The following is a 27,067-nucleotide window of genomic DNA, read 5'->3' as shown; positions in this document are numbered from 1 at the left end:
GAATTTCTAGGCGCAGCCAAGGTGTTGAGGGGATCCGTTTTGGTGGCCTTAGGATTGCATTTCTGCTTTTAACAGATGATGTGGTTCTGTCGGCTTCATGGGACGTGATCTGCAGCTCTCGCTGGAGCGGTTCCCAGCCGAGTGTGAAGCGGGCGGGATGAGGATCAGTGCCTCCAAATCCGAGGCCATGGTCTTGAGCCAGGTTGGCGGGGTGAGGTGTTCCATGTATGTCCCACCGGGAGGAGGCCCCAGGGAAGTCCCAGGACACGCTGGAGGGACTGTGTTTCTCAGCTGGCCTGGGAACGCCTTGGGATTCCCCCGGAAGAGCTGGAACAAGTGGAAGCTGGAACAAATCTGAAGTCTGGGCCTCTCTTCTGAAGCTGCTACCGCCACAACACGTCCCCGGATAAAGCGGAGGAAAATGAATGGATGAATGGAAATACCAGATATACCTTAAAATGCATTAATATACCCAGTGGAAACTGTCTTAGCACTAATGGAAAAGCTAACATCAATGTAATTTTTATTTCCACTGTCTGGGTTACAGCCAATCAGCGCTCTTGGTCTGGCTGTTTAGCAAGCGCCGCCAATAACATGTCAGCTTTCCAAAAGGCATTTCAAATATGATGATGATAATGATCGCTATTCTCTACCGGACATTTTTCATTGGTTTGCAATTATTACATTTCCAGATGCTGGATTAAGTGGTGCAGAGTGAGATGTTCAAAGAATGAACACTGGCTTAAAAAGCAATCCTGCTTTAATCTCTGCAATTGCATCCCTCACCTGTTTGTTGTGTTCCTGTGTCTTCACGATGTCGTTTGTTCATTCAGTGTGTTGTAACATATATATATCTGAGACAAATAAGCATGTTTTAAATATTTCATTTTACTGGAGTAAAGTACAAGCAAAACAAATTTAAAAAAGTAAAAGAATGTAAAGACTGACATTCTATGCAGATTACATTTCTCAGTAGCTCACATGAGTACTGTTTGTGGTCAGATCAGAAGAACATTATGTATTCTATGCAATCGCATGAATCAGCTAAACCCCTTTATGAACAGAGATATCAGTCAAAACAGGACATGATTCAGGTCTGTATAAAGTTGGAATTTATTATATTGAGTACAAAGTACAGTAAAATATCACAATATACTTTAATTGATCCTATGTACTGATGTTTTCCCTCATATTGGTTGGTGACTGACACCAGAATCTGTCTGGATATGGATGAAGTCTGTGCTGAGTGAATGGACTGACTGCCGTACACTTCAGTTCGTCTCACCTTCACCGTGTGTGCAGATTTGTTTCAGTGGTACTGATAAGAGCATAGAGAGGATAATAAATGTGTTTACAGTCAATATCTGAAATTACACAATGTTCATTTAGACTTAAGAATAACTGTCATAATTGAGCAACTAGACACAAGTCCATGCACTGCCGCTTTGGGAAGCCCAGCTGCATAACACAGTAGCACAATAACATAACGTGAACAGTGATATAAATATAGCAATGACCTGTTTGACTTATAGGTGGCCTTGTGGGATGTACTGGATGATGCAGATATACGATCTATACACGTTAGTCTTTACATGTGTTTCTCCAGCATCCTTCAGCCGTGAGGAGCGGCCTGACTCTAATCAGATCCAGAAACATACTTGAGCTCATTCATAAGTGATTTTGATCCAATTGTGATTACTTTATTTCTGGAGGAGGGCTGCAGCATGTTAGGTTCTGATCTCCAAAACAACCGTTTCTAATCTCTTACATCTTAGCTAGGAGCAAGGAAACGTATCATGTCCGGATGTCATTCGATGTAATGACTCATTGGATGCCGCTTAGCAAGAAAATGAAATACAAATGGCATTTAGTCACAATCTTTGTATTGAAAAATGTTACACATCTGATTTAATTTTTTTTTACTCCTGGTGAATGTGATGCAGTTCGACTTTTGCTTAAGACAACTTCAGCTTCCTTTCATCTCTGCATCTTATTGGATTCCTCCCCCAGTTCCACCTCTTCAGCCCAAGGTTTTTACTTTGCTCTTGTTTTCTTCGGCATCTGGATCACGGCAAGTGCACTCGTCCTCGCTGCAGTCCGCTCCAAACTGGATGACCTGTCGGTAAACAAACAGAATGATCTGCTAATCAAATTTCCAGACCTGCTGCAGAGATTCAGACCTGTAGCTCTTGTCCTCTGGAAAGGTGCGTGCCTCCTTACAGATGTCTCCTGTTTTTGCCTTTTTGTCACACTCGAGCGTTTCAGATCAGCAAACAGATTTAAATATCAGACTAAGATAGCCCAACTAAATCTGAATAGGTGTTTTTGAATGTTACACAAAGGGAAAAATGTAATCCAAACCAATCTGTAGCTCAGCTCAAATTGGGTTATGCAGCAAAACAAATAATCTGAGAAGTAGAGGGCAAGTCAAAATTTCAATACTTTTAAAAATTGAAAGCTTTAAAATAGGCCAGTCACTGAAGCATAGGCCATTCTTGCTTCAGTGGAGCAGATTTAAAACAATTCTGCATAGAAGATGTTATAGTGGCACAACCAGTTATTAGGTTGCGCCACTATGAGTTTTGAATAGATATTTTTTCTGTAATAAATAAATGATTTAAAAACTGCTTTTTGTATTTTCCCAGGTTGTCTGTATATTCCTGTCTGATGATATGGAGCATTAAATATGATTTTAAAAAGAACTGAAATCTCTAAGGAATGGGGACAAAAGCCTTTACACAGCACCATGCTTCTTTTAACTATGTACAAGGTCTATGTAGGTTTCACCCACGTGAATTTAAGACTATTATGAATAAAACTCCAGACCACAACAGCGATGTACAAAAGAAATGCAGGAGACCAAAACTGTGAAATTGCGAGGGTCTTTTTATGGCTCTTGGCAGCAGCTTTGTGCTTCTCACAGAATGAAATTGGCACATGGCTCTCTAGCTAACCTCTTAGCTAGCTAGAGAGCCATGTGCTAGCTGCTAATGAGCCATATCCTAGCAAGCAAATATTAGCAGCTTGTTAGCCTTAATCACCTTCAGTCATGGCACAGTGAGTGAAGATGTCTGAACAGACGTCTGAACAACAAAACCCAACCTAGAATATGACAGAATGATCCCACTACAACAAAATTTAAGACTTGTGATTAACACATTTAATGGCAACCGACATTTTCTTAAATGAATTTAAAACATTTTCAGGCAGTAATTTTAGATAAATGAATTCAAGGCTTTTTAAGAATGCATGGACGCCCTGTAAATAGGGGGAAACAAAACAAAACAAGTGAAAGTGTTGTGAAATACGGAGAATAAGAATAGCTTTTAAGAGGGCCTCGCAGTTGACTTGTTACATTTCAACTGTTGCAAGGAGCAAAACTCTGAATGGCAAAACCAGACAATGAAAACCGTGTTTGCTTGGACCAACCACGCAGCGTTGGGCTGGTGCTGAAAGGTAAGCGCCCTCGGTACTCGTCACTTCTCCTCACAGCTTCAAAGAGAGCTCAAACGGCCCTCAGAAGGCAGATAAAGAGCAGATCAAATGATCCGACGTTGGCCTTTGAGCGGCGAGAGAGCCTTGTCGGTCGTTCAGGAGGGGAGAGGAGGAGGGAGGAGCGCGCCGCCGTGGAGATGAACGGATGAACACATGTTGGGAATCAACAACAAGAGGCTGCCCGCTCTAGTCTAGGAAGCGAGCCATCACCACAGGTTGCAAAATAAACTCTGGTGCCCCGTGAAGCAGTCTGTTGCAAGAAATATAAACATTTGCTCCCGGAGAAAAGGAGTGGAAGGAAGACTGGGAAAAAGAAACGGGGAGTGGGAGGCAGAGGAAGGGAAAAAAACGATGACGACGGCGCGCGGTACAAGTTGGAGGGCAACGAACGTCGCTCCTAATTGTGCCCCCTTTACAGAGTGCGAGAGAGTTGATGGCCGGGTGGGGACCGGTGCCATCTAACATGAGTTGGCACTCCTGTTAAATATTTCTCAAACGGTTTCATTGTGATTCAGGGATGCCAACTTCCAGCGAGCCTAAGAGCACTCCATTTCTGAAGCTTCCCAACAACCCTTGGACGGAGTTCTGTTGCTTCATGCACACAAACAATAGCCAAGTCCTTTGAGTGTTTCTGAGCATGTAAAAGTTACCTCCCACTGTTTACTGAAAAATAGAGCACACATGACGAGAACGCTTCAATAAGAAGCCGTCGGCCTTGCATGCAGTGAGAACCAAACAAGCCTTGCTGCTTTGTCTCTTTTGGTAGACAGACACACACATAGATTCCTATTAACAAGTCAAAGAACGTGGAACTTGGAGCACACGTAATGTCTTTTGGGAAAAAAAAACTGTACTTCTTGAACTTTTACACATCATTTCAGATTTCAACAACAAACTTTAGTGTGTTTTATGGAGGTTTCTACAGATAAAAATCAGAAAAGTCCGACGTACAATTTCTGTTCAGTTCCACTGATTCAATATTTTGTAGAACCACCTATTTGCAGATTGAAACGTGTTTTGGGGGCTGGCCTTTAGACCATTTTAGCACTTTAATCTAACCCTGTAACTCCGCCCATATTTTTCTCATCTTTGTCCAGGGAGACGTGTTTTCCATCTTCAAACTGGTTTTCAGGACCGTCCTGTATTAAGCTCCATTTTCCAGCAATGTTCCCTGCTGAAGAGGAACCTCCTCACCACACGATACCATCATCACTGAGTTTCACAGTGTAGATTTTGTGCAATGCTAGGTTTTTTTTCCACATATACCGTGTTATCTGTAGGCCTGATTTGAGGATTTCACAACTCATAACTGTACTGTCAGCGGGTTTTTCCCTTCAAATTATGGATTTATGCAGCTCCAGAGCATAAATCCATACAGGGCAACTTCAGTGTTTCTCTAACTATTCCTCTCCTTGTCCGCCCATTTAGTTTAGTGTTATGGCCATGTTTAACTAGGTCTTTTTTTGCCATACTTTTCCATTCATAGATAAGACTGAACAGTGCTCAATGGGATGCTTAGAGTTCAGGATATTTTCGATAAGCTGACCCTGCTTTCAAATTCTCCACAGTTTTTACCTAAATCCTTCGTTTGTTGGTCTCGTGATCTTGTTTGATCACCAAAAAGCTGGATTTTATTTCTTTATTCAAATATAATTAAACTTGTGTTTATTTAGGGGTACCAGAGCAAATGGATTTGAAGGAATTTAAGATATTTACACAAAACCACCCTATTATTTCATTCCACTGAAGCATCCATGCACTACTTTGTTGGTTTACCGCATCAAGAATCCCAATGTAGGTACATTTAATTTTCTTTTGGGTTTGATGGACAGAATCGTTTTCCAAGACACAGGAGTGGAAATTGTAGCTTCTCATCTGCGTGTTTGAGATTTGTATGAAACAAACTGGAGTGAAACCCAGCGCATAATTTTCTTGAGTACCAGCGGAGGGAAAAAGACCGTCCTGTGTTGAAGCCTGTAATTTGTCACACCTGCATGACTCCATAGAAACGGTGCATTTTTGGAAATGTACCCACTACCCCCCCGCTCCTCTCCGGTCCCAACCCCTGCTCCGCAGCGCTGCTGCAGTCGCGGTCAGGATGCTGACTCTCCCGCCGACTGAGCTTACTTCCTCAAAGTACGACCCCTGCTTGCTGAGCTGCTGTTTTACAGTGGCCGAGTAAACCGCAGAGCGTCGGACACCTCTAGCTGCTGCCACAGTTAGAACCCCCCAACCCAACCCCATACCACCACCTCCCCCTCTGCACTCCAGTAAAATAAAAGCAGTTAGTGGCAGTCTGGCAGCTCATTTATTATGACGGCAGCTACAGACTCGCTGAACTCCTGCTCGGCTGAGGAAGGAGCTGCCAGTGAGTCATGGCGTGCTGCGGACATGAAGGAGACAGCGGAGGTTCGGCCAACTGTAGGCCGTACGAATTGACGGCCAGGGCCCCCCGAATGAGGGAATATGTGGTTGTACAGTAGCCAAAGAGGGGGTATATTGAAAAAGAGTATCGGTGGGAGGAAGGTGGACTTCCCTAATGTCCACATGGGAGAGACGTTGTCATGAAAGCATGGAAAAATAGGAAGAAAAATGTGTTTATCCAGGGGCAGCTGAGGGAACAAATGGCTTGTGGTTTCCTGCGCTGCTTGACCTGGACTCACTCATTATTATTCATACCATTTCTCTTAGCCACCCAATAGGTGCAGTAGCAATTTAGCACAATTACTGCAATGAGATACTTTCTTTAGTGAGTAAACCTCCAGCGATTTTCTAAAAGGTATTATGCCAGAGCCATTAAGGAAACTTTCTACAGTCAGTGCAGATCTCTTGGATTCCTTATGCAGCTTTTAATGGCAAAATTCAGAAGCAGGGAGTTATATATGGGTGCAAACTTGTGTTTTTACAATGTGAGTAAGTCCGCTCTGTTGTTTCTGAGCACATTAAACAGACCAAACAGCCACAGCTACTAAAAGGAGAAAGGAAACTAACATGAATCTGTGTTTATTTGCTTAGCAGAGGTCTCCTGCACCGCAGCACAGCACTCCTGCCAAAACCAACTCTTTTCTACAACTGTAAACAGGAAGAACCTGAGTCTGAATGCAGCTTAAGCATCTAAGCTTCATAATGATTCCAGAATACTAAACTCCGATCTAAGAGTCTGATGGAAAACACATCTGACAGCGTTAAAAAGGGAGGGAAATCGATACCTTTCGGGTGGAGAGCGTGGACGAGCAGCAGTCGCCTCCGTCGTACTGGCAGTAGGCCCGGTTGTTGATGGTGTCGCACCAGCCGTCCCCTCCGAAAGGCTTAACAAGGAGAAAAACAAGAATCAGGATCTTCCTGCAAACTGTCATTCCCCCCTCACACAGCACAAAAAGCTGGGAGGGCAGAAGATGAAACCGTGACCCAAGAGTTTGCCAGGAAGCAGATTTTCTCGAAGTTGCTCACATCGTCATACAATTAAGTTGTTTGGGACAAAATGTCAGCGAGACGGATCAAAATAAACGCAGAGTATTTCAAGTCTGGTCCAAGCGGCATAATCAGAAATATCTGAAAATCTGTTGTGAGTTTAACGGTGGCTTTAACAGGGTGGCCAATGAAAAACAAACAGTGACCTCTGTCCAGACCTGGATGTTTGTTCAACAAAAAAATCTGATTTCCTAAGCAAAGTAAACCATGTTGCAGGGATTGACGTAAATCCAATGAAAGTAGCTTTAAGTCTCGCAGTAAAACAAAAAAATCTTTTTTTTCCCACTGCAACGGTAGATGTAGTCACAAACAATATAGAAGTGCCACATGTTGAAGTTGCATTACTCTACAAAATAATTTTTCTTTGATCGGTAATATTGGGTTTGATCCTACTGCATACAGGTTACACAGAATCATGTAAGTGTTTTATGTTTGGTACTTTACGTCCTTTTGTCGCCTATCATAAGCCAAAAAACTCAAGTCAACTTGGAAATCAAGGTCCCAAAGTGTAGAGGAAGAGTGAAAAAGCACAGATTCCAAGTTGCTTGAGGGCCAGTGAGAGGTTTTGAAAAGTCAGGTGATATTTTGGGTTATGTCATCTACTGTTTTATCACCTCCAGACCCAGAATAGCCACTTACCTTTGGTACGACCTCATGCAGGGATGCCAGTAACCGTGGAGGATGTTGTAAAAGGAAATATAGTCACCCCTTAAATCCCAAGTATATCTCCAATATTTATCTGTCCTCTGAAGATCTTAAGGAAAATGGTAGCATGGATAAATTATAGCTTTCGGGCCACAAAGGTCTGTATAAAATTCTTCCAGCAGAACTGCCGGGATCTCGAGTTGATATTTTTGGCTTGGCCTCCTCATATATTCTACAGCCATCCTTCAATATCTCCTGGCCTTATTTGCCGTTCAGTAAAGCAGTCAAGGCTGCTTGTTAGCAGAATTGTAGTGTAGTACCTTGGTGGATCGCTGTGTACCCTGTAAAGTCAATATCCAGGCCAGATGGTTTATGTTCTGAGCTGTAAAAACACCAATGCCATATTTATTTTGTATATCTGCATTGTAAATTGTTGACTATGTCAAAATCTTAGCATTTTTCATTTTTAATGTTCGAGCCGGACGCATTCGGGTCGGGTTGAGATCATCAATAGAAAAGAGACAGTGGCGAAAAGCGTCTTTAATTCATGAAGGAGAAGCTCTTCGCTAAATGTTTTAGCTAATAATCATCTTTGAGGGTTTTATTTTAGAGGGAAAAGGGCTCAGGGCTAGTTGAAGATTAATGTGTGATTTGTAAAAGCCAAGCCTTAAATGGAAGGTGGTAAGAAACAAACTGTTGTGAATTGCTTGGGTATTTGGATGATATAATATGCATTCGACACCAAAACTCATGCACATCTTTGGCACAGAACTTGTCTCCTCCTGAGCGGTATGATCGGTGGGCATTTTGTTCTTGCATATTTTAAATTCGAACAGATGAATGTGGCACCTTCTGGCATCTGGGAATTGTTCCTACGGATGACTCAGACTTCTAATGATTTCTTGGCATATTTATTTAAATTTTCCTATGATGTCACTCAAGGCGGCAGCGTGTTTTGAAGTGTTAGACTAACACGTTTGCTTCCATCTAACTCAAAAAGTTGGGAGCGAACCTATTAGAACCACACAAAGGTATTTATCATCTGGGTTTTTCCACATTGTTTAAATGCAGTGGTACTACTAAGAGGCACTGTGTCTTTTCCACCTTTTAGAGCAATGCCTTTCTCACTAAATGTATATTATAAACTGCCTGAGAGGAGTTGAGTTTATCTTGGAATAAAGTATCTGTAAAGCTCTCATCAGAACTTGATGTTTTGTCTGACTTTATTGTCCATGGGCCCATTTTTCAGAAGGAAATTCCAGAAACAAATAATCAGGTACACTGTTAACTTTGTCCGGTCTCTTAAAGCTGCTGCAGGGAAGAATAAACTGAAGCTGGAGACCCAGAGTATTTAAGAGGAGATGGTTGCCAACTGTGATGCTTAAGATTGATTAGCATGTAGCTCGATGCTTCCTGTGGTGGTCCTTTAGACAGTGGGATGTTATGTATAAAAAATCCAAAGTGAATGAAAACATTACATTGAGTATACTGACTAATGACGTGAGACCTTCAGACTGCAGTCTGTGTGTTTGGGAAGATGCGGAATATTTTCTGGTTTTGGCCAGCCTGCATGAGCAATATCATAAATCAATTTACTCAGAGTATATTAAGTACAGGAGCCTTTTCACATCTTATTTAGCTGGCCTGATGCTAGCACTTTATAAAATATGAGACCTTCAGACTGCAGTCTGTGTGTTTTAAAAGGAATATTTTCTGGTTTTGGCCAGCCTGCATGAGCAATATCATAAATCAATTTACTCAGAGTATATTAAGTACAGGAGCCTTTTCACATCTTATTTAGCTGGCCTGATGCTAGCACTTTATAAATAAGCAGAGACACATTCAATATCTAGTACATTTTGTCAGTGATTTCTGGTGATTGGCAGTTCGTAAATGTGCTTTGCTTGGCTTTGTCGTCAGTTGCACACATATTTAAAGTACATCTATTTATTTATTTTTTTGTGAAAGGTTTTGTTGGCTCTAGTGGCCTTTATTTGAAAATAGTTCGACAGGAAAGAGGGTTATGAGAGAGGGGGGAGACATGATTAGAAATGATGTTTCTAATCGTTTAATGTCGCCAGGCCGGGAATCGAACCTGCGACTACAGACATGAGGACTAAGGCCTCAATACATGGGTTCCCCTCTTCCCCCTGCGCCACCACAGCACCACCAAAGTGCATGTATTTCAATGATGAAAGGCTTTTACTCTTTTTTTTTTTTTTTTTTTCCTGGGTAAAATTTGTTCCACCTTCTTTAAACTGGATGGATGCAGTAATGCATCTAGTTGTTTTTTAAACTCCAGCAAACAAGAAGAATATGCGCCTTCTGAATCTCAAAGTCGAAGACGGAAGAACTTCAAAAAGTTGTCCAGAGTCGCAATGAGAGGCAGGGCATTTTATTGACGAAGCTTTGAGGCGAATGCCACAAAGTCAGACCCCGGCTGCTCCATCCCCGGGTCTGACTTTGTGGTCAGTAACAAATTCTGCGACCCATCGTACTCTGTGGTCTCGCTAGTCTTTAATACTTACATGCAAATAAATGCTTGCAATCGCTCTCTGCGGTCATAGAATTTGGTGCAACACCTGGTCCAAGTGTTTCAAGGAGTTGTGGTGGGGAACAGCTGAAGTACTTCTTGTAAATTTGCAATCGCTCTGGGCTCGAGGTGGTTTTAGTGAGCTGAAATAATTCCCAAGACGTTGATAAACTGTTCTAATTTATCTACTACAAACTCCAACTTTTAAATCCCTGGCTTTGTCTAAAAGGCATCATCAGATTAGGACAAAACTGATTCAAGTCCTGCAGTGACAGAGACGCATCATGAAACAGACGCCAAAACTAAAGCAATCGATTTCACAGGATCAACTTAAGTCCACTGACTTTAATGACTAGGTTTGATCATTTAAATTATTTCATAACTCCGCACACACAGGAGCTATGAAATAAATAAAAACACAATGAAATAATGAAATATATTTTAAAATAAGAGTTTTCTTTAAAAGGATCTTTCATTATTTAAGTTCATTATTTAAAAAGATGGACTTAATAATTTCATTTAATTATTTTATGGCATTTTTCTTAATGTAATGTATTGATGTATTTGATCATTTAATGTAGCAAAGAATTTAGTAGTGAATCAATGATGTCTCTAATCGTTTTTATTATACATGTAATTAATTGATTAGCTAATTCATTAACAGGTGTGTGTTTTAGGATATTTTTTTTACTTATATAATTTTGCCACCTACAGCCCTCCATATCCCACAGGCAAGCAGAGAACTGGGAAGAGTGATGCCGCTACAGGGAACTGCACGCAGCAGGCCAGCTGGTTTCTGTGCGATCTCTTCGCAATAACTCCCCTCCAACCAGAGACAAAAGCAGCAGCCAACCTCGCATCCAATTTTCATAGTAGTCCTCTTCTCAGTGCCGTTTCTTTCAAGAAGAACATGCTCTATCATCATCACCTGTCAAAAGACTGCAAAACATTAATCGGAATTCTCTTGAAGACTCCACCGGTGATATATTTATACCTTTCTTCCTACCAAGTATTGCTATCATTCTTTATGCAGCAGATATTGTGTCAAGTTGCTTCCAGCAATGGAATCAAGCTATCACGGGTCATAATAATAATAATAATAATAATGTATACTTTTCCCTTTAGCTATTCCCTACATGATTAAGAGCCTATTTTTTATTATTATTTTGTCAAACTGTACAAACTGTGTGCGCTTATGACGGAGAGAATTGTCCATCTTGAAAAAGTATTCACATCTCTTAAACACATTTCAAGGACATTGATTCAAGGTTTGTATATATTTGTAGAAATTAGAGAAGCAGGTTACCGATTAATAAGTTGATCTAAAGTTGACAGATCTTATTGATCGCCTAATAATTAATTGATAATAAAAAAAAACCTGAGTTTTCTCAGAAAGCCATTCTACAACACAAAAGGCTTTAAAGGAAGCACATTGTAATATTTTAACAGTTTTTGTGTCAATTTTATTAAATATTAAACAAATCGCCTTACACATTATTAAACTTAGATATTTATAACAACACAGGATCCCTTTGGGTTGCTGGATAGAAAGAAAGCTAAAAAGATAAAAAAATATATGTGAAACACCTAATGACCAGAGACATGTAGAAATATCATTTAGAAACAAAGTACCATTTAAGTTAAAGATTAAGCTTTGCCCGTCTTTGCAACGTATCGGTAGTTTTGAACGGGGGAGTTGAGACTGTTGAACCAAGCAGCTCAGCTTGACGAGCGCAATTAAGGCAAAACCTGAGGAGCCTGTTGAGTGTTAGCACAACTGCAGTACTAAACGTCAAATTAAATGCTAGACTTCATGGAAACTACTTAAGAAAAATGCTGAGTGGGATCTATATTTTTGAATGAAACACTTAGATTATTCAGTGTAATTGTCTCTATGACGATGACCACTCAAACCTATTTTCTTTCTTGGTTGTAATCCCACACCTGCATTGTTTTTGTTTTTGTTTTTTTTTATTACAAACTTTATTATAAAATGCACACTAACTCTTTTTTATGCACAGGAACATTCCAGATTAACCTTAGTTAACACAATAACTCAGGGCTTATAAACCTAATTCACTCACTTGTGATCTGTGGCTTTAATTAGAAATCTTTATGATCTATAGACTTGCTTTGACTGGAGGAATCTTTTCTGGGAGCCAGGATAACTTTCGAATCCCTCTTTGCCTCCCTTCTTTTCCGCTGCATCTACCAAGGTATAATCAGATTATTCAGGTAGGAATTTACCCCAGAAAAAGGCTCTGGCAGGGAGGAAGAACTTTTTTTTATTATTATTATTCAGGCTGTGGAATTTTATAGTGTTTTCCCTCCATAAGCATTTCAGAATGGCTTAATTTTCCTCCGTGTCCTGTTTCAGTCATCACTTTAAACTTCCATACACTTTTTGTTAATTTAACTTTAATAGATTTTAAGCAGCCAACTTTTTTTTTTTCTTTCGGACATCTGTGGTGTGGAACAAATCCTTAAAAGGAATTAATTCAGGGTTTTAAATTCTTTAATTTGGCGCTTGGAAATAAAATCCACCATTATCTCCATGGATCATTAATGGATATTAGGTTGGAAAAAAAAGCAACATAATTTCCGATTACTGTTGGGCTCTGGAAAGAAACACGGAAGTTTGTGTCAGTCAAATTCTTTTGGAGTTACTCTAGAGATGTTAAAAAGTGTAATCAATCTGACAGAGTAACAGTTTATACATTTTGCAATGGGATAGTGGAACATTGTGACACGTGGTGGTCGGGACCAGTGGAGTTCAATAAAAGTCAATGCTAGTTGCACATTTTACAAAGCTTGGACTGATTTTATTTTGCCTTCAAACCATAACTCAAATAGTTGTACGGAAATAATCATAGAACAATGTTGTTTTAGTCTGAGTTCACAGTTTGGATCCTGGACTCTGCCGTTGCTGTGATTAGTCACCTTCCTATCCAGATCCCAGAAGCCGCATGCGAGACCAATTTAGAAAGTTGGTTTGTAAATAACTGGACTTCTAGGTTGCACTTTGTTTTATTACTGAAGCAGCAACACTCCTACGGTCGGATAGCCCCTTTCAGCATCAGCAGATGTGATTTATATAAACAGCCCAGCGTTGAAATGCACACTACAGGCTAACATAGACGGTTTTGGGATATTAGGCTCCGGGCGGGAAAAAAAAAAAAAAAAAAGCAGTCTAGATCACACTGCCAAAATGTGCCACATAGTGGAACAAAAATCTGGTTAAACAGATGACGCAAATATGTGGTTACAATTTAAAAAGGTATGTAACTGCCCTCTACTACTCCTTTGGCAGTCGTTACCTTTGTATTAAAACATGCTGTGCCATTCGTAAACAACCTATTCAAGAAACACAACCTAAAAAAAACAACAGCAGCATTTTGGCGCTATACTTATGGTGGTCACTGCAGTTAGATCTCTTTTTGCAGGGAGGAACAAGACACACACATTGGGAGTTTTTTGGTGAGGTCTTTACAAAATCATAGTAGTCAAAAAAAATATAAAAAAGTAGAGCAAAGTAGCCAGCAAAGTACTGGGCTTCTTCTATTGCAATAAATGTTCTGACAGCACTATTTTGTTTTTACATGTATTGCTCTGACTCCTTTTGAGATAAGCCTTTTCATATTTTTTTCACCTTTTATAGCAACTTATTTGAATCTGAGTAAATTGGTAGAATTAAAGCAAACACTTAAATACAGAGCCGAGGTTTGCCAGATGAAACGGACAGTAATTCTGCTTCACTCAGTGCTTCAATATTTCCTTGGCTGTAATTGAATTCAGATGTCAGTGTCACTTTAAAGGGCTCCACGATGTGATGAAGGTGTCAGCACAGCGACTATCAACCGAGCGGCAACCAACCATCCATCCACCTCCTCCGCCAAAATGCCTCTTGTCAAATGATGCCGAAGCTGATGCATTTAATTGGCTCAGCGTTACTCTCTTGTGCGGCACCGGGTTGCTCCAAATTGTCGAGACACATTTTCAAAGACACTTGTTGGATCAAAACAAATGGGTTTTTTTATTTTGCTTTTCTCGCTGATACGCCCGTTTCTAAGAGGTCGAGCTTTTTCAAATTCTGGCTGTCGCACAAAGACCGATAAGAAGTCTGAGCTGACTCACACCATCAACATGGATCCAGACACACAGCAAGAGGAGGAGAGGGAGCAATGGCATCTGGCCGAGATCTGGCACAGGTCACATGCAACACATGTGGTCCGGTATAATTTACAGAGCTGTAAAGGAGGAGCGGGTTTTAAGCAATTGTTTTGCCTAGCAACATTCATGGGAAGGTTGAAGGGAAAATGTAGAGCTGGCAGGTATGACGAATATTTTAATACCGTGAGACATCAACAGTTTATGTGTTCCATTCGTAGCTTCAGACTTCTCTGAACCCAGACAAAAATCAAAACTGCCCGGGTTCATGATTTCAGATGATTTACACTTACTGCTAAAATGTCACTGTTAAAAGGCGCGATAAGCAAATGTTACAGATTTCGTCAAAAAACAAGCCAGAGGCTTCACGTGAAACCTATGGGCCACAGAACATTCAAAATTAAAATATTTTTGTTCTTTAATACCGTTCTGTTTTTAGTCTTTGATTCAGATTCCAGGGTCAAATGTCCTTATTTAATTTCAGCGCTTAACTCAGTAGGCTACTAATACACCTGCTGTTTCTACAGAAGGATCTGCTAACAGTGATATACATCAGTATGTTGCATAAGAGTGATTTCTGTCCTGCTCATGAAAATATTGGGGGGAAAAAAAATAACAAGTCATTAAATTCATTCTACTTCTAACCAAAAAATTTTTTATACTAAATAAAGTACCTCTAGAAATGTTTTCCAACTCAAGAACAAAAGCTAGCTGAGTAGTTTGATTCATAAGTTTATTTTAACAACATAGTACAAACAAAATAATAGCATAAAATAACTGATCTATATTTAAAATGACCTGTAGTACATAGATTGGTGCTTCTTTCCAGGAAGTGAGCAGCCTGGTGAGCTGCTTGTTCAACAGTGGAGTGGATGGAGGCGCTTTCCAAGTTTAGTAACTTGGGCAAATTTTCACTGATGTCACTCGATGTACTGAATTCAAATTGGCTTTCTATACCTTTTTTTTTCCTTACAAAAATATTCCTGTAACACTATAGTTAATTTATTCTCAAACCCAGTTTCAACTTTACTGTGCAAGTTTTAGGAGAAAATCCCAAAATAGTGAGGAATGACAGACGAAAGGACACCTGGGCAGATTAACAGATTAATAGACAGATGGACTAATGAATAAATGGACTGATTGACGGAAGGGAGGTAAACTGGATGGATGGACAGGCTGGGTGAACTGAACTAGAGATGGAGAGGTGGACTGGTAGAAGGACGAATGAACATGTTAAAAATGGATGGATGGACGAATGGACAGATTGGCGAACAAAAGAAAGAATCGGATTTCCAAATACTCAAGTTTTGTCACCCATTTCCCAGACTTTTGAAAAATGATTGTCCTAGAAATATCCAAACATTTCTTAGAAACCAGAGTCACACAACAGGAGGTAATCCTTTTCCCTGTAGAGGAGCTCCAGCATGCACAATACCGACACTACCTAAACCAAAACATAGAGATTTAAAAACATTGCGTCATGATGAATGATTAATTTAAATCTAACCCTAATCCAGTAATCGATTCATTTTCCTTTATCAGATAACTCATTAGGCTTGGCAGGCAAAGGCAACATTTGGAAAAGCTAGACTTTCTGGAAGAAAGGCTCTTTGGATACATTTTAAAAGGATTTTTGTGAAGTGCAGTGCGAGGGTATCGGTTTCAGCATGAGATTTCTCTTTGTGAAATATGAACCAAGTTGCACACTGGCTCCGGTATTTTAAGTAGTGATGACAACAAAAATGGAGCATGTTTTGCCTCATGTTTGGTATTACTGGAAGAGCCTGGCTGAGACACAGCTTCTAATGAGGTTATTCCTAAAAGTGGCTTATTCATACGAAGGAGAAAACCCTCTACATAACAGCATGAAGAGAGCAGGAAAACAAAGAAACCAACAATCTAACTTATTAAATGATAAATTCCACATTACTGTGGATAGATGCAAGACAAAAATAAAACTAGTCTCTTTTTTTTTTTTATTGCATTTTCGTTTTCCACTCTTAGGGTCTCTATAAATATCCCATCTGTGACAAGGAGAAGATAAAAATGCTAATTCAGGCACACTCCACTCCAGTGAATCATTGTGTTTGGCAAAACAACATCAGTCTATTCTAAAACAGATACGGTTGTGAGCTTAAAACCTCGACGAGACTGAAATTTGGATGGAACATTGTTTTCTGTCAGTGTTGGCCTTTGTGGACAAATGAATAGTCTAAAAGAAGGAGAAAAAAAGAGGGATTTTGTTCATCCAAAACCCCCTCTGTTGTTGCTCTTACCTCACATGACTGGATACAGTGGATGTTTTCAGGGTCAGGGTACCACTTCATCATCCCGGTGCAGATTATGCTCTAAAAAAACAAAAATCCACATGCGTATAAATGCATTTGTTAAAAGGGTTCGCTATGCAGAACAACACAACATTTAATCACCAACACATGTTCACATAATTTTCTGTCATGTTGATGCTCACAGTTGCAAACAGAGGCATTAATGGGGAATGACATACAGCAAAAAACAAGGATTTGTTACAGTACTATAACATTTGTATTGGAATAGCTATTGGTAGAGAGGGTGCCTCGCAAAAGTAGCAAACTCCTTTACACTTTTGACATTTTGTCATGTTCCTACCATATTTCACAATATGTTGCATTTTGATTGACTGACAAAAGTAGTGTATAAATAAGATATAAACAAACCTTTTTTAGAAATCTGAAAAATGCAGAGTGAAGTTGAAGTTTTGCTGCAAAATTATAAATTGGATTAAGCTCCTGACTTTGACTGGACCGTTCTAACACATGAATGTGGTTTGATGTAAACAATCCCTCTGGCAAAAGGCTCAGGGTCATTCTCTGTTGGAATGCGAACCTCCACTCCCAGGATCCATTTTCCATATATTCAGTATTTTACATAAAGCATCGCTGGTTTATCGAAACAACTCGTGATCTTTTAATAACATGGAAACATTTTTAGAATTATTTATTCAAACCTATGAAGTTATGTATTCAGATAAATGTCTTGATGGCAGCACAAAGTGTTTGAATAGTTTTGCAAGGTGCTGTAAGCAAACACAGCCTTGGTTATATGACTTTATCATAGAGAAATTAACAAAGCTTGGGTACAATCTTGATTAAGATCAATGTTTTTATTAATTATTATTATTATTATTGTTATTATTGTTATCATTATTATTCAACTGAATAAAGACCCCACATTTTCGCTGTGAACCTTTGTAAGGCAGAGATCTTGAGTTACTTATTTGACCCCAGTAAATTACAAGCTGGTTAGTAGACAAGCGATTGACGAGTAAATATGGATAAGGAAACTGGATCCTCCCCGGACACTTTCCTGCGCAGCCTGACATCGCAATAAAGACCAGGTTCTGAAGTTTTCAAGATAACACAATGCCTTGAAATCGCTGAGCAGCGCCAAAGATATGGCGTAAGTAATCAAATCTCAAGCGCAAGTGCAAGTATTTAACCTTGGCACAGAAGGACAAACAGGCTGGCTGGCTGACTGACCACCCAAAAGTGAGGCAAAAGCAAAGCAGTGTATGCAACAACATCAACGCAGAAGTGATTTCTCAGATATGATATTGGGTAACATGATCCTCCTTTCGAGCAAAACAAGCGCAGCAACTCAGACCCGGGACCTGACATTCCATTCTCTCACACACTTGTATACACTGTATGTTTTGGAGATGTGTGCAGTTCCTAAAAGACTTGACGTCAACTGAAACGTTTACCCGCGCTATCTCCCTATGATTTCCAGTAATACAAAAACACTTGAACTAAACCAAACAAGCAATTACACACACAAGATGGATTTTATGATGCGATTAGCCGGCACACCGGGGAATTAAAGTATTTTCAAGAAAACTCTTTAGGATTAAATCTAATATCTGATATGAAACATATTTGCATGTATCCATTTGTTCCCGTCCAATTTCTGAACCCTGGGAGTAGTGGGAGTGGTGAAAGGAGGGTAGACCTCCAGCTGCATCTAGAGCTCTGTGTGGTCAGGTACAAGGACAGATAAGCAAGTCAGGGTTAAATAATTAATTCTGGGAGAAAACTAGTTAAAGATCTGCTAGTGGCTTTATAGATTTCTCTTATTAAAATAATCATCTTAAATGTAAGTGCACAGTGGTTGTTCATATTAAATGCATTTTCTGTCCTGGACAAAAAGTTTATGTTGTGAACAAACTTGGTAATTGTCAGTAAAGTTAAGTTAGGGTTGAGCACAGTTCCCTCACTGCTGCTGCTGCTGCTGCTGCTGCTGTTGTTCAGAGCACCAGATGTTTGCATGAATTATTCATTCTGATGAGTGTTTTGAAAGTCAGACCTTTGTCAGTGGATCAACTTTCATGGCATCCAGGATAAGTTGCTTGGCAGCGAGCAGGCAAAAACAACCACAGTTTAGTAATAATTATCACAAGTTTCCAAATGGTAGCAAAACCACAATTGTTGTTGTTTAAACCGGTAAAAACCAGTAAAAGGCTACTAGCTCTGCTGTTTCACCACCTCCAGCTTCATCAGGAAATGGAGAAAAATATGCTTGGACATAAAATAGGTCAGATTTGTTTACTGATTTTTGCAGCATTTTGTTGCCTCTCCTCCTCTGCTTTAAAGCAAAATCATTAACCTCAGATAAATAGAATGAAGTAAACATTGGTACAAAATCTATTTCCAAATGCACTGGATGTAAATTCTGCATAGCCCAAGTCAGAAATATCACAATATGGAGATGGACCAATTCTAGCTTGAGCTTCTGAGGCCGTGGGAGATTAACGGAGTAAGAACAACACAGTTTGCGTTTTCAGGCTTAAAATAAAAATGTAAAAGTTTAACGTATATCAAAAAAAGAAAATCAAGAGCAATAGTTTCTAGCTCGTATTGATTGTTACAGTAATATTGTTAGCATTTATTTTGTGTTGGTCAGGCTTCCAACATATTGAATTACCTTTACCAGCCATTTGTTCAGCTCAGCACTTCGCTCCTCACAGTGGAGGATTGTTTACAGCGCAGGCAATTTCCAGTAAGCTTCATAGCATCAAAATTGCACTTTTATGTACGCCACGCCTCCACCAAGCAGTAATTACTCAATAGCAAAACGCACAGACCCTCTGTACGAAGAAAAGCATAGAACAAGAGGCCAGTTTTTACCAGGCGAACAAAATTAGATTCAGTAGTAAAACTGACTCACCTGTACTGTGGCAGGCTGCATCCAGTGCTTCAAGGTCCCAGGTGTAGTACCATTGGACAGAACCACCGGGTCATGCAGAACCATGTCCAGAGCAACAACACATGTAGGGTAGCACATATCGCCTGGAAAGCATTTTTCAGGTCATGTTCTCCTCGGGTACAAAACCATATAATGCTGCCAAAAAGAATTTGTAGTTCTCAAAGTATGTTACCTTGACAAATTATCAGAATTCATAGAGTAAAATAATAAATTAAATAAAAATATCAATGAATCTCTGCTTCAGAGAAAATTAAGTATCTCATTAACTCAACAAGACCTACCACCCATCTCGTCCCCATCGCCCTCCCTTTTGTTTCAATCTGTTGTCACTTGAAAGAGCAAACTTCAACTCAACTGTTATTGTTGGCCCACTAAGAGGAGTGACGTCTTCATGCCCATGAGACTCTAAGTCCAGCCTGATTTTAAATATCAGATTTTGTCAGGTGTGATTTATGATTCTGTTCAAAATTTCTTGTCTTCCAGTCTATCAAAACAGTTATCTTTCCAGATGTTTCATGGATTTTCTTTTTCTTTCTCCTGATATTTATAATGGAATCTGGACCAAGTTTTTATAGCATGAACTGGATAATTACTTAAAATCTGAAACAGGAATTGTTCAGGAAACTGGAAGTACTTCAAGTGTCAGAACAAACGTACTTGAGTATTGACAAAATGCTGTTTTAAAACCAAGAATATAGTCCGGAAACAGTGATTTTTAAGAAACCATTTGTTTGAAGGGAATACATTTATTTAGGTGCATTTATGTAATAATTAACACATGCAGCTTTAAGATCTGGTTTGACTCACCAATATTCATCCCCTGGTCACAGCTGTACTCAACGTAGTTGAGATTGGGGGGAGCAGAGCATGAACCCTGGAGCATGGAGCACATAGTAAACTCTGCCGTCCACTTACCATCCTTAGTGCAGCGAATTTCACTCTAGAACAATCAAAGACACAAAAAAAAACACAATTAATGCTCTACAAAGAGCAACATTTGCTTTTTATCTGACTGGAGGAGTAGTTTACATTTTCTGTGGCATCTGGACACTGCAGGGTGCAGCGGGTGTTGTAGCGCAGGCCATTGGTGCAGGTGTACATGCCCTGGAAGACGTCCGGAAGAGCTGGGCAGGATATTGGCTCACAGGCATTTTCCTCCCACTGTCCGTCCTCCAAGCACTCTAACTTGAAGTACTTTCTACAGAGAACAAGAGTAAACGTTCTTGAAATTAGATATTTACATGCACTTTAAAAAAAGGCACATATATATATATATATATATATATATATATATATATATATATATATATATATATATATATATATATATATATATATATATATATATATATATACTTGTTGCAATCAAATTAAAATTGTCTTGTTTTAGGTCCGTTCAGGTCTTTTTGGGTTCCAAAGGGTAATTAATGTTATAGCAAGTATAGAAGAAAAAAAAAGAGTAGACAAAAAACTATGAAACATACACTCAAAATATAAAAATGAGTCTATACCAGATTGGGAGAGTACATGCCCTGTATATCATCATCAGCCTAACCTATTTTATGGGTTAAATGCCAGACCAATGAATCAGTCATTAGCTATTTTTTTCCTTTTTCCAATTCAGAAGTTTACAAACATATTCTTTGTATTTGCCAGAATTCACTTATAAACTTTATCACTAGAGTCAAATAAACCCAGGACATTCTTGCACAAGCTTAAGACAATAGTCTGCTGAAATTTTGGTCTATTGCATTTAACAAAACTGCTGTAACTGTGTCAGCTTTGAAGGTCGACTTCCTCACGTTACACCTCTTCAGCTTTGACCACACAATTTCTAACTATAATCCAGCACAACTAATTACCTTCAAGTTATCAGTGCTGGATTATATTCACTCTTCCAATTAGTGAATATTAATAAGGCCCACCCACCCGTCCTTGTCGTCACAGGGCTGGTTCCTAACTTCAGCGGTAATTGGGTAGCAGGTGATTAACACTTTATCAAGTCCAGAGTAGGGCTGTGACTAACGATTAATTTGGTAATCAATTATTCTATCGATTATTTTGGTCATCAATCAAATAAAAAGTTGGCACATACTTCAGATTTACATTTAGGCTTTTTTTTATATACAATATGAAAAATACATTAAAATGCAAATAGATGATTCAGTTCTTTTTTAAGTTAAGAAAATAGATGATGTTATTGCCTAAAATGCAATAGCAGCATTCCTTTCCTGTCACTCAGGTCTTTCTGCTCAATTTATCAATACAGTGTAGATCTCTCTTTTTTTTTTCTTTTTTTTTGGATTAACTGATGAATAATTGGATAGCAAAAGGTGCTTAATAGAATATTTTTCTTTACAGAATTTGAACTAGGTGAGAAGTTCTGGGTAAAAAATATTAACAAACAAAGAAGGCTTTTTTACCTTAAATGCAAAATGTATATAATTTTAGTACAGTTTTGGCTTAATTACTGCTTTGACTCTGTTTGCCTGAGACAGACAAAGTGGGGGCTCAAACTGGCAACCCACCAGTTAAAGCAGGGATGGGCACTCCTGGTCCTGGAGGGCCGGTCTCCAGCAACTTTTAGATGTGTCTCTACTTCAACACACCTGAGTCAAATAATGAGGTCATTAGCAGGAGAACCTGACTGCTCTTGGGAGGTGATTCAGCTGTTGGATTCAGGTGTGTTGGTCCAGGGAGACTCTAAGAGTTGCAGGACAGCGGCCCTCCAGGACCAGGAGTGCCCACTCCTGAGTTAAAGGATGAACCTCATGAACCATTGTCACCCAATGTCTGCCTTGAACAGGTTGCCAGTTCATCACAGGGCAACACATGACTGCCAAATATGCACAAACACACTCTTTACATAAGGCGAATTTATAGAGACCAGTTAAAGAAACAGTCATGGTTTTGGACTTTGAGAGGAAGCCAAAGAACTCAGAGAAAACCCACACATGAATGGGGTGAAAGAACCTCGGCCAGGATTTGAACACAGGCTGCAAGGCAACAGTGATACCCACTAAGCCCCATGCTGTATCGGTCTGTCACATGAAATTCCAATAAATTACACAAGAATTCAAGGCTGAAAGGGTTAAATATTTTTGCCAGGCTCTAAATTTTCAGTATAAATTGAGGTTGTGTGTGAAATTCTGAGAAAAAGTTGACTGGATGAACATCATGCTGCATCGCATGTTCAAACTAGAATATGAAACGCCCCATTAAAGCAGCAATAAAAGCCTGCTGAGATTCCTTCAGGTTTATTTTAACAGTCAAGACTGTCGGTTTAAAGTTTTGGTGATTTAATAACAAAAACATGGCTGTTCACATTTAGCAGCACAATAGGTCTCCTGTCTGCACTGTGTCAAACCAAAAATATGTGTTATAATATCGGTTAATTTACCTTTTAAAGTAAAAATGTAAAATGCCATTTAGGGCTGTTTAATGGCTGCTCATGTTCAGAGTTACATGTTGGACTAATAAAGCATCATGGGTTATAAAATTGTTTACGCAAGGTGTAACTCATAAAAGCACCAACCTGTTAAATGATACATGAAGAAATGGTTTTTGACATTGAAAAAAAATCTATAAAATGTATAGTTTTATGGCAATTTCATGCAAGCACATCTGGTTGGATGTTTATTAGGCAAGTACAGAATACTAAATTGTACCGTACCTTCAAAAAGGTACCATACCTTGAACTGTTTGTTTGACGTTTGCTCCTAGAAGCAGTAAATCAAAAATAGCAACTGTAATTACGCCGTGTGCAATGAATATTGCAAAAATAAAGCTAGTGTTTTTAAGCCTTAACTTTATTTAATTTTACCAAAATTCTGAAACAAAATATACAGCTTTTGAAACTGATACATATATCTCAGACAAATTATGAAGTGTATAGAAGAAAAACCACATAAGTGAGAGTGCATTCTCCCCAAACCCTGAACCGACTTCCATCTCCAGCTACCTACTTTGGTTTCTTCTTTTTGAGACTCCCAACCACGTAGAAGCCCGGGCTGCATCGGTATCGGCAGAAGGACCCGACATCGTGTCCTGAGGCCAGACAGTCGTCTGTGAGAAGTCTGGCGCTGGGAATGTTATGCGCTTCCGGACACTCGATCTTGCAGTAGGCCTCTGGAAAAGACCACAGCCCATCTTCCAAACACACCAACCTATCGCTGTCACCTGGGGGTGGGAGGAGAAAAGATGGAGAGAAGGAGGAACAGGAAGAGGATCATTTCAATAAAACGGGATGTCCAAAGCAGGAGGATCTCAGAAGAAGAGATCGTATTATTATTTCTACATTTCCCTCTAAACCTTTGCTATTGTCACAGGTTGGTAAAGTTTTTATATGTGTAGTCGTATTACATTAATTTTCCCACTTATTTCATGACCGTATCTGTTTGTAAAGTAGACAAAAAACATTTCCTGCTAGACGCTTTCTGCCACAGACTGAACTTCACTGATGAAGCAAACATAAATTTAGAGCATTACATCCAAAACTACCTTAATACTTGGAAAAATAAATGTAAATACAGTACGAGTACAAAGAGTTTTCTTAACCGTTACTAATGTGTCGTTGCATGTTTTCTGAGATGTTTTTTGACTATCAGAGCAGCTATTTTAACTAAAATTAAAGAAAATAAAAGACCTTCATTCCATTATTTGTTAATGTTGTTGCTTAGAAAAACTGGAAAACATCATAATAACCATCCAAGGTGTGCTGAAAATATTGGCACTTTGTAGCCCATTAATCCCCATATGTACCCTGAGCTATACATCAACAACGCAATAAAGTTCAGAAAATAAAATCAGTCATTGACTTCTGACCCAACAAAGTGTCTGGATTTAGCAACACAGAGAAAATCAAGTGCTAACTTTGTGAAGAATTATAATTGCTCAGGTCTGTTTCCTCCCCCTTATTAATAATGAGTGTTTTAACGCATCTAAAGTTGAAAATGCTTTATGGGCTCTATAAAATGTACTCGATAAAATGTACATATAAAATGTACAGCATATACTACACAAACTTCGTAAAAGTCACCGTTGTTTTGTTGATAAGTAGCTGATCTGGAAAACATTCCTGCTAGATGATGCATGATGACCTTTAAATGTGTTTACTTGAACCAAAAGCCAAAATTTTAAGTATTTCTACATATTTATGGATTGCAATATAAAGTTCTTCTGTTGACGTAAGAAATGGCTCTGAAGGGCAACATGTTCTAGTGACTTTCCAGCCATAAATTAAAAGTGTTTGTAAATGACACCTTTCTCCCTTCTGCAGACAGGTTTGGCTTTGCATATTTAGTATGCCGAAGCATTTTGGAAGCTGCAGTACAAAGTAGACAAACAAACAGTTGTCTTCAACCTAAAAATATGGCATGTTTGCATGATGATGAACTGCAGCATCAACTCTTTCGTGCACATATTTCTGTAAGGGGTTACCCAAGAATTTTAGTAATACAAGATATAATTTTAACTACAATATATCACAATAAATGTCTTGTAATATCATAAAAGATCTATTTATGAATTCATGCAATAAACCCTGCTGTTACCTTGTAATATGGCTGGGGGTCCACAGGTGAAGGAACATTGTTTGGCAAAGGTGGTTCCCCAAGGACAGCTGAATATAGCATGATAAACATGAGACTGATCAGGAAGGCCACAGTCCACAGGCTCACAGCTGACAACACGATCCCATGAACCCTGAAAACACTCCAGCTCTACGGTTCTCTGGAAGTGGAGAAAGAAAACGATGAAGAAAGAAGAAAATTGCTCTTCAGAAACAAAAAAAACAACAACAAATGAGTAACCACGTACAGAAAAAGCAACACAGTCTCAGGCAGAAGTTTATTCACTCATCATTCAAATGAATGTTTATCTTGGGCTTTTAACAACTCATTTCCTTGTTCAAGGTTGGAATAATTATATAATAAAGAGCTTCAATGAATTTTAAAGAAGACGAATTAGGCGCACTAGGGATTATACACTCAGGCTCAATTACATAAATAAACCCCCGTCAATATTTTGATAAATGTTTCTTATGAAGTTGCAGAAAAATTTCAAATACATTTGAAGAGATCAAAATGTTGACCACTCATCTTCACATAAAGTGTGCTGGTTTCCTGGCACAGACTACTTTTAAGTCTGTATAGTTGAGGTATAGCAGTTTTCTGCTCAGAGCAGACAAAGACTGAGTTTGAGACTAACTAACAAGAAAATTTTTTTAGGAATCAATGTGAAGTAGCAAGAAATAATATTTTTCTTCTTAGAAATTCTTTCCTTGAGAATCCCAGCTTTCATGTCAAGTAAAAAAAAAAAATGGTGTACAGAATGATACGGAACAGATTTCCAGTGACAGGATTGCTTTGTAGCAAATGATCCACCATACATTGTTGAAAAGAAATGAAATATTGCAAACAAATCATTAAAAACCTTCATCATTTACTTCAGGCTTAGGTCAGTTCAGCATTTAGCTGCAAACCAAAGTCAATCCAGTGTCAAACTCGCTGGTATCAAAATGAATGACTGAATATATAAGTTGGACGTCTGAAGACATTTAAAGGATTTTACCTGATGTGGTGGCATGCCCCTGCCATTGAGGACAGTGATGCTGTAACCACGGTAACACTTCACCGAGCAACTGGAGGCTTCCCCTCCACCTGTACACCTACAGAGACAAACACCAGTATGAAGGTCGTCCTTGTGTTTGTTTTTTAGCTCGCTAAAGGTCCAGAGTTTTACCTGATGGAGGCATGCTTCATCTGTGGAGGACTGCAGCTGTCAATCTGACAAGGCTGCCGCAGACAACTGTTGCAGAGGTGAAGGGATGACATAGAGAGAAGTGGAGAAATGAGAAGCAGAAAAAAAACACAAAACATTCTAGCCCTGCTTCTGTCTCTTAAAATTAGATCAGTCAGAAACTCCATGGTTCTAGACAACAGATCAATAAAAGGGATATACGTATATCTACAGGGTGATATACATGCATTGTATTACATAAACCTTTCTTACCTGGATTTTTTTGTAGCCAGGATTCATATTCACATATCTAACTCTTGGTTTCTTTCACATATAAGAAAGCTAAATTATCTGTATTTATTAGATTTGTACATTTGAAATATTTTAGAACCGTTTGGATTTGATTTAATTTTTTTCCAAAGAGGTGTACGAAACAACTCTTTGTGCGTGTGTGTTTGTGTGTTAAGTAGGTAGTAGTGGGAGAGCCCACCCTCTGATGCGCACCCGGTCAGGGCGAAGGTGCTGAAGTGGCAGGAGGTCCTCAGAGCCACCGCTCTCACTGCCACAGAGGGCGATGAGAAGAGGAGGATAACAGTGGACGTGACGAAGAAGGGCTGCGAGAGATCGTGAGTCACATTCACCACCAGTGGGTTTCGGTAGCATGAGGGGACGTGCGTGCCTGGGTAGACGGAGGGGTTTCAGATGAATGTGCCGGTTTATGCTTTGGTTTGATTTTAATCCCAGGAATACAAATATAATTAAGGTTTCTCCTTGGAG

General features: G+C 39.2%; 1 protein-coding gene across 1 annotated transcript in view; it reads right to left on the bottom strand.

The window, feature by feature from the left end:
* Window positions 1-1,100: 1,100 nt before the first annotated feature.
* Window positions 1,101-27,067, bottom strand: part of pappa2 (pappalysin 2) — a 67,095-nt gene continuing 41,128 nt past the window's right edge. Inside the window, exons 17-27 of the mRNA XM_044134604.1 lie at window positions 26,795-26,969; window positions 26,294-26,359; window positions 26,123-26,219; window positions 25,105-25,282; window positions 23,518-23,731; window positions 20,582-20,750; window positions 20,360-20,492; window positions 19,514-19,635; window positions 16,588-16,659; window positions 6,705-6,803; window positions 1,101-2,116 (exon numbers count right to left, since the gene is read on the bottom strand). Of these exons, the coding sequence (XP_043990539.1) occupies window positions 2,021-2,116; window positions 6,705-6,803; window positions 16,588-16,659; window positions 19,514-19,635; window positions 20,360-20,492; window positions 20,582-20,750; window positions 23,518-23,731; window positions 25,105-25,282; window positions 26,123-26,219; window positions 26,294-26,359; window positions 26,795-26,969 (1,421 nt within the window). The 3' untranslated portion in view covers window positions 1,101-2,020. The remainder of the gene's footprint in view (window positions 2,117-6,704; window positions 6,804-16,587; window positions 16,660-19,513; window positions 19,636-20,359; window positions 20,493-20,581; window positions 20,751-23,517; window positions 23,732-25,104; window positions 25,283-26,122; window positions 26,220-26,293; window positions 26,360-26,794; window positions 26,970-27,067) is intronic.

Source organism: Gambusia affinis, linkage group LG12 (genome assembly GCF_019740435.1).
Source record: "Gambusia affinis linkage group LG12, SWU_Gaff_1.0, whole genome shotgun sequence".
Taxonomy (NCBI): domain Eukaryota; kingdom Metazoa; phylum Chordata; class Actinopteri; order Cyprinodontiformes; family Poeciliidae; genus Gambusia; species Gambusia affinis.
Note: the sequence above shows the minus strand (reverse complement) of the source record. Positions and strands in the feature narration are given on the sequence as shown.